We start from the raw sequence: 17,759 nt of genomic DNA on the forward strand, positions 1-17,759 counted from the left end.
GATTGAAGTAGTAAAAAAACAGAAGGATACACCAGTCAATAAAGTAGATGTGATGAATGCTACATTGGAAGAGGAAGCCAAGAGACGGGCACGTGCCTTACATGTACGTGTAGTTAGGTGGGAAGATGAGGGAAATCCCCAAGAGGATGCAAAAGCTCTTGCAACAAAAATTGGAGCCACTGATGTACCCATTACCGGAGCATGGCGAGTAGGCAGAGATGAAACTAGGGCGAAGATATTGATCATCAGGTTTGTGATTTGGAGAAGAAGGCCTTCCTCTCCAAAAGGATGGCCCTTAAGGGGGAAAAGATTTATTTGGATGAGGACCTTACACCGACACAAATAGCACACCGGAAGGAACACATGCCGTGTGTGCTTGAGGGAAGGAAAGAGGGGAAATGGGCGGTATACAGATATGGCCGAGTCATCATTACGGAGAGGAGGCCTGCCTGACGGTGCGCGGCCTATGAGACCTTGCGATTCACGGTGTGGAATTGCAACGGAGCCCTTAGAATAGATGTAGGATACTTTGAGGATACTTTCAGACACAATGATATTGCTATGTATACGGAGACCCATCAGTGCACAAACAAGAGGCTTCCTGACGTCCGGGGTTATAGATGGGAATCAGTTTTCCGCCCTCAGCCACGCACAGTGGGAGGTACCAGAGGATCTGGAGGAGTGGCAATACTTTACAGGGAGGAGCTTCGTGACAAAATACATGTGGTACATAGAGATGCATACCACACCAGCTACATTACTATATATGGACATGGTTGCCATGAGTTAAGGTATCCAATGCTTGTGAGTATCCACCCCCTTCTACACCTCATACATACTCCATCCCTGTCTAGATCGCCATCTAAGCTCTACTTGAGAGCGCACGGGTGGACAGCACCATCACTTGTGTACCTCTTTGGTATAATCATAATTTTAAATTCTCTCCACTGTGTATCTATTGCATTGTCTATTAAGCTTTGTCTTGCTATCTCTTTCCGTTGTGCCATATTCTTATATGGTATTAGAGCTTACATGCTCTTCGCAGGAATAATGCATAAAGTTTAGTCTTTCTTTCCATAGAATCCTAGGAGCGATGGCTTCTACCTTTGCTGCTACCTGCTCTGCTGCACCAATCTTGCACATTCGTCCACCTGCCTTCACGGAAGGAATTATTTTTCACACTCGGGAGTGCACATGGGTTGGTCATATACAATGGCTTATTGAGATGGCAAGGATCAGATGCTCTCACACACTGGAACTCTAAAGGGAGAGCGACCACAGTGGACTACTTGATGGGATCTCCTTCATTGATACCTCATGTGCGGGGTTTCACTATTTCCAATAGGCCCATTGGCATAGCAGCCGATCAAGCATACCTCAGTTTCACACTAGTAGGTAGATCCCCGAGAGATGGGCCAGCCACTCATCTACCTAGGTACCCGAGATATCAGTTTACACGTGAGACAATTGGGGTTTATCGAGATGCAGTATCTGATGGCTTGTTCGCTTTAGACCCGCATAGCCCTCTGGACAAGATCATGAGAGGTGTACTACATGCATCCGCCTCATGTGTGTTTCCCTGCACTATTATTCCTTCCACCCACCCCCACAACACTGCCCTACAAAACAGTTGGTATGATGATCAGTGTCGTGAGACACAAGCACAGCTACAGCGTGAGATTGCCATTGGGTCTCACACGCATAGACAGGCTAGGATGATCTTTCGGCGCCTTGTGCGGAGGAAGAAACGAGCCTATCTGGCACAGCTAGAGGAGGAGATCTACCAACTCTTCCTGGGGAAGGACAACAAGAGGGCATGGAAGATGTTTCAGGAGAGACAGCGTGGTACTCCGATTACTGCACCGGAGGCATGGCATACTTATGCTAGAGAGCTATATGATGCACCAGGAGCCCCCCACCCCCCCTCCACTGGGAGCTAGACCGGCTAGCAACAACTTTTTTACTATGTGGATGGTGCTAGCTGCGATAGACAGAATGGAAAGGCATAGGATCATGATGGGCTAGTTGGAGAGCACTTCTCGTATGCACGAGACACTTTGGCTCTGCTCATCGTACATGTGTTTAATCGTGCCATTTGTGAGGATTTCCTGACAAGCTGGACAGAGCATATCATTGTACCACTCTTTAAGAGTGGGGACCCCATGGTACCAGGCAGCTACAAGACAATCATGATTGTCATTACTTGGCCAAATTATATGGCTCTATATTGGAGTCGGAGCTGAGCCGATGGGCAGAGAGGCATGGTCATCGAGCACATGGATAGGCTGGCTCCAAGAAAGGATTTACTACCTTGGATCACATACTAACACTTCGGGCACTTATTGAAGAGAGTAGGGCACGGAAGAGAAGGATATACTGCTGCCTTGTGGACTTACGCAAAGCCTTCGATACCGTACCACATGCCAGGCTTATGCACAGATTGCATGACATTGAGGTACCCGAGGATATGCAGTGGGGATATATGCTTTGTATGAGTCTGTGATGACAGACAGAGTCCGAGCTCCAGGCGGACTATCTGATAGGGTGACCAGCACGATAGGGGTGAAGCAGGGATGCCCACTATCGCCCACCCTCTTTGGACTACACATTGATGCAGTCTCTGATTATGTAGACAGATTGGGAGGCCCAGGGGCATGCCTGGCAGGGGTGTTGATACCCATCTTGTTATAAGCTGATGATATTGTTCTAATCTCAGACTCTCCGGAGGGATTACAGAGACTGAAAAAGCTCATATGTATGGTCCCTAGCTAAGATCACTTTCGAAGTTGGAAACAAACCATTGAACCCTCTCTGAAATCCCCTCGATCCAAAAAGTAGTCGAGAAATCCTAGCTGCACAGCATGATGCAAGAAACTCTAACTCTGCTACAGGAAATCCTAATTGCAAAATCTGCTGCAGAAAAACCTTACCCTAATCTGAACACACAAACCATACAGCACACACAGAAAAAGAGGGGGAAAGATAAAAACAAGGTGACTGCATCTCCCCCATAACCAAAACTGTCTGTCATGTGTCAAGAGAAAACTAAGATTAGTACTGCACATTTTGATTAATCGGTTAAAGCAAAGGTGAAGGAGAGAGAGAGCAGAATCAGACCAAAAGCTGGGTAATAACCCAAACCCTGATCTTCCATTCTGCAAAAAACTACACAAATCAGTACACCCACATTTTTCACTGTACAAGCCCTTTGTCTGCATAACTAATAGAGACCCAAATAAAATTTTCATGTGACGAGTTATGGAGAGTAGAAAGACAACTATTCTATGATTCTCCACAAAGGAGGAGGTCATGTATGGAGAGTTCCAGATACTAGCACCAGTTAGGGTGGCAATTCAAGGAGGCCAAGTGGAATAGTTGCGCTATATATTAGGGTGAGAGAGATGTTATTGAAAATAGATCATACAAGGCCTAAGAAAAATAATAAGGCCTTGTTGAGCTATATTAAATTTGGTTTTCGGCAAAACAGGGTATTAATTCCCAAAAAAAAAGTGAGCCTTTCCTGGTTTATTAAAAATCAAGATGTTTATTAGGATAGGACATTATTTTTTATTTTATTTGTATGTGTGTGCGTGTGCATGCGTGAAAATGCTTTCAACAAGAAAACAAGTAAATCAAGATGTTTATTAGGATAGGACATTATTTTCTATTTTATTTGTATGTGTGTGCGTGCATGCGTGAAAATGCTTTCAACAAGAAAAAGAGTAAATCAGGTGGAATGCTACTTTTTGTGCAGACATTAACACTAGACACTTCCATGCAGATGCCAATATAGGTTGAAAAAATGCTTCTGACAAGAAATGAGTACATCCAAGTGGAATATTAATTTTTGTGCAAATATTAACATTGAACACTTTGCACAGTTCAAAAACAGCAGAGAAAACTTTGATGTAGCTGCAGCTCAAGGAAGTACCTTATCTTCTAGCTCGATCTGTGTGTCGATATCCCCACATACACAACCACAATCACTCAACGGAGTATCCTTAAGAGGAACATGTGCCAAACAGTGGGTTGAAATTCCTGTGTATGATCTTGAAGGAAGTAATCTCCATAAAAACTGAATTCCAACCAATGATGAGAACATGTTGTCTGTGCAATCACAAAAGACATCCCAATTTTTTAGCTGCATCCATAAAACCTGCTAGAATGAGAAACAAAATGAGAATACTAAAGTCATGTGATGGTTCTATACAGCACCTCAATAAGTAGATAGGGGATTTGACCCCAATCTGATAAATGTTTCACAACAAACATCCTTTACTTCAGGCGATCTAGATGGAAACCCATTTAGAAATGTTTGGCTTCAGACTTCTAAATGGTCCCCTTGCCAAGACAGCCTTCCCTCATAACTTCTAGCACATTCGAACCATCCTCATTCTAATTTTCAAAGATGGCATGGAACCACCTTTGCATAATCCTTGAAATGTTGGGTAAACCTAATGCATCAGGGTGAGTACAGGCTGTTTTCCCTCCTATACAGCCAGCTCGCGACCCCACTTCACTTACTCAAAGACTATACAGTTACTTTGTTGTTGTCCAACCTGTTACTGGTGCTGTACAACCATCTTCAAGCTTTTCTGGTGCTGCCCAAGGTCTTATGTAATGTTGCCCGGCTGTTTTAAAGTTGCTAGCCAGCTATACCACCAGACTGATGCTGCTCACACCTGTTAAAAGATGTAATCTCTGATTTGGGCTTCCCAGTTTTAAAAAGTATGATCTTGCATTTGTGTGAATTGGAGGGGGTGGAACCTTAGGACTCAAAGATAGAAAAGATGTGTAAATCCTTAGAAAATAAGGTTAAAATTTTATTAGTTAGAATGAGTTATGTGAATGGTAGGTGTGATTGAGAAATCATAGAAGAGGTAGAAATTACAGGGCTTAGATAGAGGAGGAAACATGCCTTTCTCTAAGGCAGTAAATATGTGATTATTTTATTAAGGAATTAATCAAGCAATTTACTTTGTAGTATGTTTTAGCTTGTTTCATTGCAATATTGTGACTATAATCAAATGGCTTCTAAGTTGGCTATGATCAAATGGCTTCTAAGTTGATTCAAGAGTTCTCACATCTCCACCCAACATGAAATTCATAAGCAATCTTCTATTCCAAAAAGGAGGTGTGGGTGTTATCTTCTTCAAACCTTCCCAATCCTCTCCAGAGATCACCCTAATGAAAAAATCTTGTATCACAAGCCAAAAAATCCACAATTCCTACTCAGCAAGCTACCTTCTTAGATATTCCCTTTATCAAAGAAGAGTTTGAACCTCCTGCTATGTCTATGAGGATGCTAAAAGAACTCGTCAAGCTAGTGCACGAAAAATACCCAAAAGACATCCTTTCTAATTTTAGGCTGCAGAATCCTATGTAGAATCTGATATATAAGATATTTGTCAAAGCTCTAGCTAGAAGACTTTTTAATAATATGGCTCAGGATCAAGCTTGAGCAAAAAGGTTTTATCAAATGTAGGTACATTCAAAATGCTATCATAGCTATGTGGGAGAACATGGAATATGCCAAGACCAATAGACAAGATTTCTTTTTTTCAGATTGATTTTGAAAAGACTTATGATAGGCTGGAGTGGCCTTATATCCCTTCAATCCTTGAAAGATAGGGATCAACGTGAGCAACTTTATATACTCTGGGTTAGTAACATGTTCGGACATGCTTCGACCAAGGTTTTGGCAAATGGAACTCTTCTTCTCTTGAGAGATCTATTAGACATGGTTTCTCTCTTGTCCCCTCCTCTTTACAATTACTAAAAATGGTATCACATGGCTACTTCACAAAGTTCTCTTAGAATTCTCCATCATTAGTAGAAACAAGCCATTTACAAAAGCTAATGCAATTTTCGCGTAGCAAAAAACAAGCGTCCCAACGAAGGGCTTGCTACTCTCAAACAATGAAAAATTTGATTATGATTTCTCTTCTACAAAGTTAAAGAAGATTTCTTAAGCTTGATTGGAGCTTGTAAGAGCGGGAGAAATCATCTCTTCAAGGTGTAGTTTTACAAAATTCGGCTTTCAAAGAAGCATTTGGTAAGCTTAAATTAACCATAATTCAAAATGGTTACTTGGAAGAGATTTACATGATTGTTGGACCATATTTCTTGCATTTAATTTATCATAGTTTGGTCAATTCTTGCTTTTGTAAGAATCTGTAACATGCAGAAGCTTCGAGGTCGAATCGGTAACTTCAATGCTCAGAATTCAGCAATCTTTCGCGACGAAAATAACGCACAAAACTGAAGTAGATGTGCAGAAAATAGAAAGAGAGAGAGAGAGAGAGAGAGAAATGAAATGAAATGAAATGAAATGATATATTAACGTCTTCAAAAGGCCAAAATGACCTATGAGACCAAAAAGGTTACAACAATTGGTGGATCTGATACAATGTCTGTGTAAGAAAAGCTAAAAAGAGGACACAGTATTGGGTCCCAAATACCCTCTGTAGGGCCCCCACCACGAATGGTGTATTTGCTTTATTAGAATGATGCAAATTAAAAAATAAAGACTGAACTTTGACCTGTTTTGGCTGAGGTAAAACCCCTGCCCTTGACCTTCAGCTTTCACCCTTTGCGTTAGCTTCTCCCTTGGCTATCCGGGCCCTTGAGATGCTTCAGCACTTTGTCATTGATGAGATGGAATGAATGAAATCATGGCTAACCTTTTATACCCTCTCAAGTACCCAATCGGCCAACAACATGAAGTCGGGTGGCATTAAATGCTCACGACTTGTGAAAAATAGCAATAAAATGCTGAAAATGGTTTCACACTTCTGAAAGTGGCCTGGCTACTCTACGCTTGGGCTATGAGCTGTTGGGCAACCTGTGTGGGCTGTCCCACACCTGGCCGACAGCCCCTTTAGGGCTTGGGGCCTAGTCGGCTGGCTGCCTACTGGCCATAGGGTTGGCCGACAGCCCCTTCCAGCCCAACACATGGTTGGTGGGCACAGCCGGGACCCTCCTGGCCTCTTGGGGGTGGTTTTCCACCTCCCCCATGCCAACACGAATGGCCTTGGGGTAGCTAGCCCCATCTCTACATGCAAAACCTACATGCCGACACAAAGGTCTAGCATCGAGTAGCATACCAAATACACGGAACTACTGACATCATTCTAGAGGGAGACTCATAGTGCGAACTGGCAGTGCTTCATGTGCAAGACAATGCACACCTAACCTTGGACACAGAGAGTGGAACCCTGGCTAACTCATCCCGGACTGGGCTCACATGGGACCGGTTTCCACTCTAGGTCCTACACCTTCTTGTTCAGATATGTCCATGTGGGGCATCCAAGTGCAGGATGCACGTGACTGCCCTTCTGCTTAACTTGACGGAAGCTGCATAGCCTCCAAATAGTCCATCAATAAAGCCGGATAGTCGTCGAAGAACTCTTTGTCAAGCCATACCGCTTCGTGGGTCCCTCGGACTTAAAACTTTGTGAGGAACTGCCTTTGTCTTCGGCCTGAGCCATGCTTGAAGCAGTGCAAAAGAATCTGCTCTGGAAACATCACTTCAGCTTCATCAATGATATCTGGTTCCGCTTCGTCTTTCACTTTTGAAGGGATTGGACCTGCATACGGTTTTAGCCAAGTGACATGGAACACATCATGCATAGTCCAGCTCGGAGGTAGCTTCAACTTCATTGAAACCTCGTTAATCTTTCTCTAGATGGAAAAGGTTCAAAGCTTGGGGTAGCCCTATGGGCTGGCCCCTTTTCCTATAATCAAACCCTAACTAGATACTCAGTGATCTGGCATCCGGTACCATACCAGATACATAGAATCCCTGACATCATTCCAGAGGGAGACTCACAACGCGGACTGGCACTGTTTCATGTGCAAGACAGTGCACACCTGACCTTAGACTCCTGTGCACGACAATGCACACCTGACCTCGGACGACTGAGATGGATCCCTGGCTCTGACTTGTCCCGGACTCGTTCACATGGGACCAGTTCACCATCCCAGGTCCTGCACCTTCTCTACAGATATGTCTACGTGGCATCCAAGTGCAGGATCCACGTGACAATATGCCATGGACATTATTGTATCACTTTGGTCTCATAGGCCCATTAGGTCTTTAGTAGACGCTTAATATATCTTTCTTTCTCTCTCTCTCTATTTTTGCACATCTCTCTCTATGTTGTGTGTTATCTTCGTCACGAAAGATTGTTGATTCTATCCATTGAAGTACCGATTCTATTCATCAAGCTTCCGCATGTTACATTGGTATCAGAGCCTTCTTCTTCAAGTGTGAAGATTCAACCAAACCCCTCCCCCCAAAAAAAAAGAAGAAATTTTTGCTTGTATGGTTGGTTTGTAGACTTTGGAAGACCTCCCCTTTCGCTGTGACTCCTGTCCCTCGAAGGACAGTTGGTTTTTAGCGTAGTGGATGATTTTGTTGCAATCCGGATTGGCGAAATTTGACAAAGAGAGAGAACAAAGAGATCTAGAACAAGGAGCATCGGGTAATCCTTCGGGGACGGCAGACATGAGCGTGCACGAGATGTTACACAGGATGATGCGAGCACTCACAAACCAACACACCAAATCAGAAGAGCATTAGGGACAGATCTTGGCCCTAAAAGACAAAACCCGTACTCCAACCCCTTTTTCTCCGTCTCTCTCCTTCTCTTTTCCAAAACCAAATAGCAAATCCTCCTCTGGATAACCATAAACTTGTATAAAAACTCCCTTTTGCAATGGAAGAACATCATATTTGATACAAATGCTTCTTTGGGTTGCTCTTTTGTGCATTTGTTTTAGTTTATTTCTATTCTTCCTTTGCTATTCAACATCAAGGTTTGCTATAGATGTAGCAAATATTTTACAATACCCATAGTAAACTTGGTTGCCCGCCGGTACTGACACGCTAAGAGGTAACACGGTGATGTCAAGGGTTCATTTCAAGACAATTTACTTTCAGGAGTTCACACAACTAGGGAGACGTGAGGCTTCACTATCCCACTCCACTACACACTCACAAGACAATCACGAGAGACACAGCACCATAGTCACATGAAAATGCGTTTCTAGAGTGAGAAACCCCTAAACGCAAGAAACGTTTCAGAAACTCCTGATTTTTTGGGTTTCTCAAAAAAAAAATTGTTTCTCAAAATGCTAAAAGTTCCTATTGTTTGGAATTTTAGCAATGCAAAATTATATAGAAAAAAATCCAAAACCTTGGCGTTTCTTAGCCAAAGGCCGAAACGTTTTGCCCCAAAACCTCAAAAACCCCAAAACGTTTCTGGTGACTATGCACGGCACACTAGCATATGCCACTAGACTACTCATGTATTCAGCACTTAACACAATTAAGATTGCATGCACAAAGACACAAGAGAAACACAATACACAAAATGGAGGAGATACAAGATGGACCGGCAAATAGTAATCACAATAACATTGGATGATAAGTGAGCAGAATTGGACAGTCCCCAAAATGCATTTGTACAAGTCTTGGCCTTTCCCCAATTAGCCACCTAAATTGAGAGCACCGCCAACAGTGGAGTGTCATCTATTGCTAAATGAGTGCCGTTGTTAATGTGGATGTTGCGAGGGGTACAAGTGGTGCACTGGTCCAACTGCAATTGTTGAAGTGGTGCACTAGTCACTGTTAGAATTTATGCATCTCAGTGTTTTGGGGTTGTACCTATTATTGGATATTTTATATATTTTTTCCTTCATTTATGTGGTCGTGGCACAATCGGCCAGCTCTAGGAGCAGCCGACTAGCCAATGCACTATATGAGGAGTTTCCCCATTATTCACTATTTCATGATTCATCCACTTCCCTTGCACAGGTTCAAATTTGCAAATTACCATTGTAAAGCTTCAAGCTAATATAAAAGGTGATCTTGTCCACAAGCTCTCTCCTCTCTCTCTCGTCTTGTTTATGCTTCCACCTAAGCATTCTCCAACATGGTATCACTCGCTTAGGTTCAGGCTGCTCCATCTTCTGCAAATCTGCCCGCCTTCTCATCTGTACCTTGCGTTTTCTGCCCTGCCTCCTCCTGGCTGCAGATCAGTCCCGAACAGTGGCTGTGTTTTCATACACTGCTGCGTTTTCTGGTCCAGCCAGCCCTTCCCTTGCTGCCGGCCAGTTTGGTGGCTGCATTTTCTCCTACAGAGGCAAGCCAGCCAAGTACTTGGCTGTGTTTTCTTCTACAGAGGCAAGCGTTGGAGTTTGGCTGCAAATTCTGCTCTGGCATCAGTTGTTGGTGAGTTTCTTGCATGTGGTGTTGCCAGACAAGTGGTTGTACATCTCCTTCTTCCTCCACGACTCCCTTCCCTTCCGGTAGGAGGTTCCCAGTGGTTTCTTGGACTGTTTTGCTGCTGTCAAGCCTCCTCCTCTCTCAGGTTTGAGAGGGGGCTGATTGGTTATGGAGCCTCGCTTCGTTGGAAAGTACTTGAGAGAAGTGTTTGAGAGCTGAGATCTGTGTTTCTTGTTGCTGTGGATATGGCTCCCCCTTGTACAAACAAGGAAGACCAATGCCCATTTGAAGCTTCAGATGCGGCTCTCGTTCATCCACAAGGGTTTGTGGGATATTGTTCAGGGCACTAAAAGGAAGCCCGAGCGTCCTCAAAACTCTAGGAGGTGAACACAAGATCAAGAGGACGAATTTGCTGCGGAATTACAAGACTAGGAGAATCGGGACTCAAAGGCGCATTCTGTGCTTGTGCGGACCTCTCAGAGGAGGTCTCACCGACAGTGCAATCTCTCACCAATGCTCATCAAGTATGGTCTAAATTGGAGGATCTCTTTACTCGAGATTCGTCGATAAGTACCTTACAAGAGCAACTCTACGGTTTGTTATTTCCTGAAGGCAATTCCTTGCAGTAGTTCCTCGTAAACGCCAAGGTTATCCATCACCAATTGCTGGCTATGGGTGCTACTGTGTCCTCTGCTCAGCTGGCTACACTTATCCTCACCAAGCTTCCCCCTGACTATGATGTGATTTCTCGATCTTTGCGGTGCCAGGTCACATCCACTCAGTTGGATTTTGATGAGCTTAGCTCCTTACTTTTGAAAGAGGAGTCTGTTCTCGTTTCACAGGGTAAGTTGAAGGTGTCGATCAACAGTTCTGACCAGGCACTTTCCTTAGTTCAGAAGAAAGGTCGGAGGTACTACTTCTCTTGCGGAAAAAGAGGACATCCGTCCAAGGATTGTTTGTCCAAGAAGAAGAACAAGACCAAGGGCAAGGCTTCATCTCAGAGAAAAGTCAAAGTCACGACACAGGATAATGATACAGATTCTAGTATCACTTCTAGGACTCCCAAGGCGCTTCCGGCTCAGGAGAACCCAGATGCATAGTCACATGGAACACAAAATGGAAACGGGGAAACGGAGACGGAAAAGATTGAGAATGGCCATTCCTTGTGACTATAGAGTGACATGGGACGGAAATGAACGGGAAGATGCTACCATTCCCAACATTCCTGAGTCTAAAAATGCCCATTCCCTGTGACTATGCCCAGATGGTGTACTTCTCTCATACACATGCAATTTTCTCCCATGTGCTTCCAGCCAGAGGAGGCTTGTGGGCAGGAGAGGGAGCTGATTGCAGCTCCACTTGCTGGTGCATGGAAACCGTGATTCTGAGATCCGAGCACTAGACATCTGGCACGACATGGTTATCTTTTGTACAGCAGAGATCATGAACTGGATCTGTTCCGAGTTCATTGTTCGAGGCTTTTAGGACGTGATGTGGTCCACTGTTGGGGATTATGGGCGCGGTGTGTCCACCAGCTCATCATCTATTTTTAGAGTTCACTACACACTTGTGTAGGAATTCGTAGCCAAGCAAAGTTCCTTGCTATTCATGGTCGCATTTTGTTTCAAGGAAACAAGTTGGTGGATGCTCTCTTCGAGGTGATTCCAGTATTCGCAGCGTGGTGGCATATTGTTTCGAGGAAACAGGCTGATGGATGCTCTCTCTCTCAGGTGATTCCAGTATTCACGGTGTTGGAGGGTCCATGGTTGCATCTTCATCGGCTTATCTTCTTCCGACTCTTGCACACTATGAGCTGCAAAGGGAGTGTTAGAATTTATGCATCTCAATGTTTTGGGATTGTACCTATTATTAGGTATTTTATCCTTCATTTATGTGGTCGTGGAGCAATCGACTAGCTCCCAATGCACTATATAGGGAGTTCCCCCATTATTCACTGTTTCATCCACTTCTCTTGCACAAGTTCAACATTCTCTTGCTAGCCAATTACTATTGTAAACCTTCAAGCTAATATAAAAGGTGATCTTGTCCACAAGCTCTCTCTACTTTTTCTCATCTTGTTTATGCTTCTGCCTGTGCATTCTCCAAGAATCAAGACGCAAGAAGTGGTATGTATCCATAGTCACCATGCCTGTGGTAGGTGAGACCACTACTCTAAATCTTTATGGCACCAAATGGAGTACTAGGAGAGTGTGTCAATTGGCTAGCCCACCATTACCTCTTTTGACCAACACAAGCTACCAATTGCTCTTTTGACGGACGCAAGTTACCAAATGCACATTTGGCCACCAATGCAATCACAGGCAACTAGGGTGGAAGGATCAATTGCTTGCTTTTATGAGTTGTTATCTTGGTTGTCATGGGTTTGAAGATGAGAAGAGAGAGAAGATGTGTGTATTTGTGAGTTATCCCATATGCAAAGGGAATGTAAAAGTGCCTTGGGGCCACAAAAAATGTATAAAAGGAGTGTTTTCCACTGAATTGAGGATAATGCAATTTCCCACTTACCTTTGAGTTGTTCTTTTGACATTTGGTTCGCTTTATTTATTCGTTGAGTGATGATCAAGCACAAGCTATGACTAGTGAATGCCTCAATCAAGGAAGCGTGTTAAAATGTGTGATCTTGCATTTGTGTGGATTGGAGTAAAGGATGGCAATACTGCAACCACATGAGAGAAATTGAGAGAAAGTTGTTACAAGCCATGTACTCTCAAGTTCAACAAAATTCATGCTCGGAATTAGATTATTATTTTTGTGCAATCTCAACCTTATGTACAAATGAATCATTGGAAATCAAAGCCTTCTCATGCACATCTGTTGGAGATGGCTATTCCTACCCTTGTTTTGGCTTGGAGAAGAAGGGATGGAGACACACTATGTTCCATAAACCATTCCATAATTAATCTGATTATTTTGCTTATATTTTTCTAAGACATTCTTACGTTGCATGTAAGTCAAGGCTCAAGGGCTTCCACAAGAAAAGATTGTAGCGTGTAACAATGTCCTTGTGAATAAAAATATGCATGATAGTGCATTAGCCTCAACAGTTCAAGATCCCAATCTAGACCCCTTACTTATCGCAATAGTGCTATAGACTCAATCCATGTGAAGCCTCAAGGATGAAACCCCTTTCCATTGTTCCAAGATAAACACAAGGAGTTTCACATGCATCAGCTCCAACTCTTTGCAAGGGGTAGCTAGTGGAAGTAATGAACTTTATCAACAATTGCAATAAATTGAAGTAAAACTCTTGCACATATGTAGAAATCCTTGATAAATAGGAAGATTGCTTATTTTTTTGGCTTCCTATCCATGTGAGGATTCTAGTTAGCCAGTGGAAGGCAATTTTTGGGACCAATAAGATTTGTATCATCCATCACCTATATGACTTGAGATTCAGTAGCCTGGCTCACCTGAGCCAATCGGGTCCTCAAGTATTCCATGAGAGAGCAGATTCATCCATATACATTACTGCACAGTTGAGTTTCGCCACTTGTGTGAGGTGCCAATCTCTCAGTTCAGGGCATGCCATACACCACACCAGTTGGACACTATAGCATCCATTCAGCTACCTTCGTGGCTTTCCCATATTTGTACTTTCAGTCTTCATAATTTGGGTGTCTTTTTCATACTTCATGTAGAAGTGTTTCATCTATCGATTGTTTTAGGTGGAGTCTTGCCGAACTCAGAGTACTAACATGTCTAGCTCGATGCTTGTGGATTAGAATCTGCTAGTGATTAGTATTAGATATTGGCCTTCATTGGTATTCAGCGATTGGTACACAACTGTATGGACACGTCACATGCGCATGTTACAGACGAAAGACTGTACTGTGTAAAGACATGTTACAAAACACAAAAGAAGAAGACTGAATTCAAAAAGAAAAGATGTCCCACCCTCCATATCGAAAGCATGTATGCGCAATGTGGCTAGTCCATCCAAGTCCAGCTTGAGAGAGTGATGAGAGATTCGAATCCTGTAAACTTTGTCAATAAAAACTTCGCACCTGATCACCTGGCCAGTCAAGCCATCCTTAGCATGAACAGCTGTCACTCTGCGTCCATCATAAGGAGCTATAGAGGTGATGACTGCACTGTCAGAGCAGCCTTCAGTCCCATTAAATTCTTCTTTGACATGGATAATGTCATGGTGATCCCATGTCCTGCTCAAAATAGAAAGAATGGCATAAGATATATAAACAGAATATATCAATTAAAAGTTTGAAGATTTGCAGTGCCATGTCATGCTGGAAGACCGAAGTCAATTACCCTTCCATGTAATTCTAAAAGAGACTACACTTACTGCAAAGGAACGACAAAAATTACTCTACCATGTAATGCTTAAAGGATGATAAAGAAATTGCCCTGCCATGTAGGATAAAGTACTGAAAGAACAAGATTGACAGAGCTTTCGTTGCCTTAAAATACCGAACGATTGACAGAAATTACCCTACCAAGCAAAGGTTGACGGTGATTACCCTACCATACCAAGATTGAAATCTGGTAGAGATTATTCTACCAGGTAAAGCTGAAAGATTGAGGGAGATAACCCTAACAATGTAATGCTGAAAGATTGACAGAGATTAGCATCACCATGTGCAGAGATTACACTAACGTGTAATGGTGTTGAAGAGTGACAGGAGTAGCTTACTAAGTGAGACTAGCTTAACCATACCATTCCATGGGCTTCTTTGAAGTGTTTCTGAGAATAGTGGCATCGCTAATGCGACAAACAAAGCCTTGGTCAATAGATGGATGCAAAAAGGAGAAATTAAAGCATACCAGGTGAAGCATCCGCCGGAGCCTTGGAGCCTGAAGCGAACGGGGTGAGTGGTTTTAGGCGGGAGCAGCATGTTGAGTGTGTTGATGCGAGGGCCTTCGGATATAGCGGCGAAGACTGCTTGCAGAAAGCAAAGACAGCAAAGAGCCGCCAACACGGAAGAAGAGGAAGCAGCAGCGAGCTGCATCCTTCCCACAACACAAGACGAAGCAAAAGAAAGAAGAGCGGGCATGGCCTTCCTCGTTCTTAATCGATCACTCTGTTTCATGTTTCATGTTTCATGTGTGCGCTGCTGTTTTGCATTTTGCTTAGGTTTTCATAAAAGCCCTTCCGCTCCCTCTTCGCAGGGCGGGAAGATGATTTTGCCCCTTAAAGCCCCTTATTAAGCGAGAGTGTAATCCCCCTAAATCTTTGTTAGTGCACTGGATAAAAGTGTTGCTTGAGAGTCCCCAAGGTTATGGGTTCAAGTAGGTGTTGATTGAGTGTCCCATGGCTTCAAGCCCTCACTGTTCAAGCAGTGGCACTCATGGGGTGTGTGTGTTGTGTTGTACTCGATCACTCTGTTTCATGTTTCATGTGTGCGCTGCTGTTTTGCATTTTGCTTAGGTTTTCATAAAAGCCCTTCCGCTCCCTCTTCGCAGGGCGGGAAGATGATTTTGCCCCTTAAAGCCCCTTATTAAGCGAGAGTGTAATCCCCCTAAATCTTTGTTAGTGCACTGGATAAAAGTGTTGCTTGAGAGTCCCCAAGGTTATGGGTTCAAGTAGGTGTTGATTGAGTGTCCCATGGCTTCAAGCCCTCACTGTTCAAGCAGTGGCACTCATGGGGTGTGTGTGTTGTGTTGTACTTTTTAATTCCAACTAATTCTATTTTAAAATGACTTTTTTTAAAAGTATGAGATAGGTTTAGTGAAATACCAAAAATATATATATGAAGGAGGAAAATGGCAAAAATGGATTCATATAAAAGAGGTAAAGGGAAAAAGAAGATTCCAATGGTCTTGTTGATAGAGAGAGAGAGAGAGAGGAGGAGGAGGAGGAGGCGAGACACATGAGAGAGGAATCTTGTTAGTTGAGAAAGAGAGAGAGATGTGTGACATGTAGGAGGAGAAGAAGAACATGATAAACCCCATGTGTACGGAAGTGAAATCCTCCTTGCCTAGCTCCTTACAACAACAAGGGAATATTCTCTTGTTTTTCTTTTGATTAAATATTAATATCAAACATTGCTACCTACTTTCTTAAGATTCTAGGTTCACGGCCATGGTTCTAAAGTTCATGCCTTCACAAGCCTATCTCATGGCAGAGAATGTGTCCAACTCTACTTACTAAGGACCCAAGTTCAAACCTTGCCTAGCTACCACTGATAAGTATTGTCTATCATTAATGATATGTCATATAAATTCTTGTATTTGTTGTAAAGTTGAAAGAGATGGCACAATGACACATCTACTACAAACGTGGAGAATTACAATGAAGAAAGGCACAAAACAAGCAAAGAGGTGTGGACATGGATTGATGAACATGCCTTGGATCGTTCATTTTTTAAGCATAGAGAAAATTTGGGCCCATTTTATAGCCTAATTAACCTTCTTAGTTGGTGTTAAAGTTTGTTATAATTTCCTACATATGGGTTAATGTAAATATCATAACTTCACATGTAATTGACTTTGACGAAACCCTTTTAAGATTATTTATTACGGGTGTTAGACATAACCTCTATGGTCAAGTGGAGACGCCTATGCGATCATTATTTACACATGGAAATGTATGTGTCGATAAAATTTTATGTGTGGGATGCGCCTTTTATTTATATTATTTTTCAAGATTAATGTGCTTAATCAGCTATGTGCGCTAGTATGATATAGTCAGGATTAATGTGTTTAATAGGCTTTCTACACTTACTAATATTATTCTGATATATGCGATGATTAAGTGGCAGACTATTTGTTAGTTGTGGGTGGAGCATTTGTTAGACCACAATGAGATATATTGAAAGACATGTGAACACTTATTATGGTTACATATTTTGGCATTTATATTTTTGGAAGGCTAAGGCCTCAAACCTTTGTATATACCAATTAGCATTTATATTTTTGGTAGGCCCAAGACTTGATATTTTTGGTAGGTCCAAAAGTTGATATTTTTAGCTTGCTATATTTTTGGAAGAACTTGTACGTTCAAAAACTCAAAAAGCTCTTAAGGTTTATTTATAAAGTTATCTTTTTGAAAAGCAAGCTTTAATTCATATAAATGTGGATGAGTGGTATGATGGGCAACACTCATCTAAGCGAGATTGAACCTAATCTTCTATCAAGACGGTGATCTCTCTCTATTGATGGGCAACACTCATCTAAGCGAGATTGAACCTAATCTTCTGTCAAGACGGTGATCTCTCTCTATTGATCTAAATAGCCCCTATCCCAAGTGCTCAATAATGCCAAATCAACCAAGTATGTAAGGTTTCCCAGCTCCATTATAGCTATGGGTAAATTGCACTGCCACGTGTATGACCTTGGATCCCTAAGAAAAGAGATGGATAAATACCAAGAAAAGCATTAAAGAGAGTCAAATAAATTCCACTTCCATGCATATGACCTTGGCTCCCTAAGAAAAGAGATGGGTGAATATAAAGAAAAGCATTAAAGAGAGTCAAATAAAGCAATTGTGTTGGATAAATCTTTAAAATTGGAGGAATCCACACACGAGGAACACCTTCTGCCCATTGCCCCA

The 17,759-nt window shown here is 42.6% G+C and overlaps 1 protein-coding gene across 1 annotated transcript in view; it reads right to left on the minus strand.

Moving 5' to 3' along the window:
• The window catches only part of EMB3012 (embryo defective 3012), a 172,127-nt gene extending 156,569 nt beyond the window's left edge, over nt 1-15,558 (minus strand). The window contains exons 1-3 of the mRNA XM_086791541.1: nt 15,032-15,558; nt 14,147-14,412; nt 3,932-4,107 (exon numbers count right to left, since the gene is read on the minus strand). Coding sequence (XP_086647667.1) covers nt 3,932-4,107; nt 14,147-14,412; nt 15,032-15,297 — 708 coding nt within the window. The 5' untranslated portion in view covers nt 15,298-15,558. The remainder of the gene's footprint in view (nt 1-3,931; nt 4,108-14,146; nt 14,413-15,031) is intronic.
• Between the last annotated feature and the right edge of the window lie 2,201 nt (nt 15,559-17,759).

This window comes from Cibotium barometz, chromosome 56, assembly GCF_041138505.1.
Source record: "Cibotium barometz isolate CiBa-2024 chromosome 56, ASM4113850v1, whole genome shotgun sequence".
NCBI lineage: Eukaryota > Viridiplantae > Streptophyta > Polypodiopsida > Cyatheales > Cibotiaceae > Cibotium > Cibotium barometz.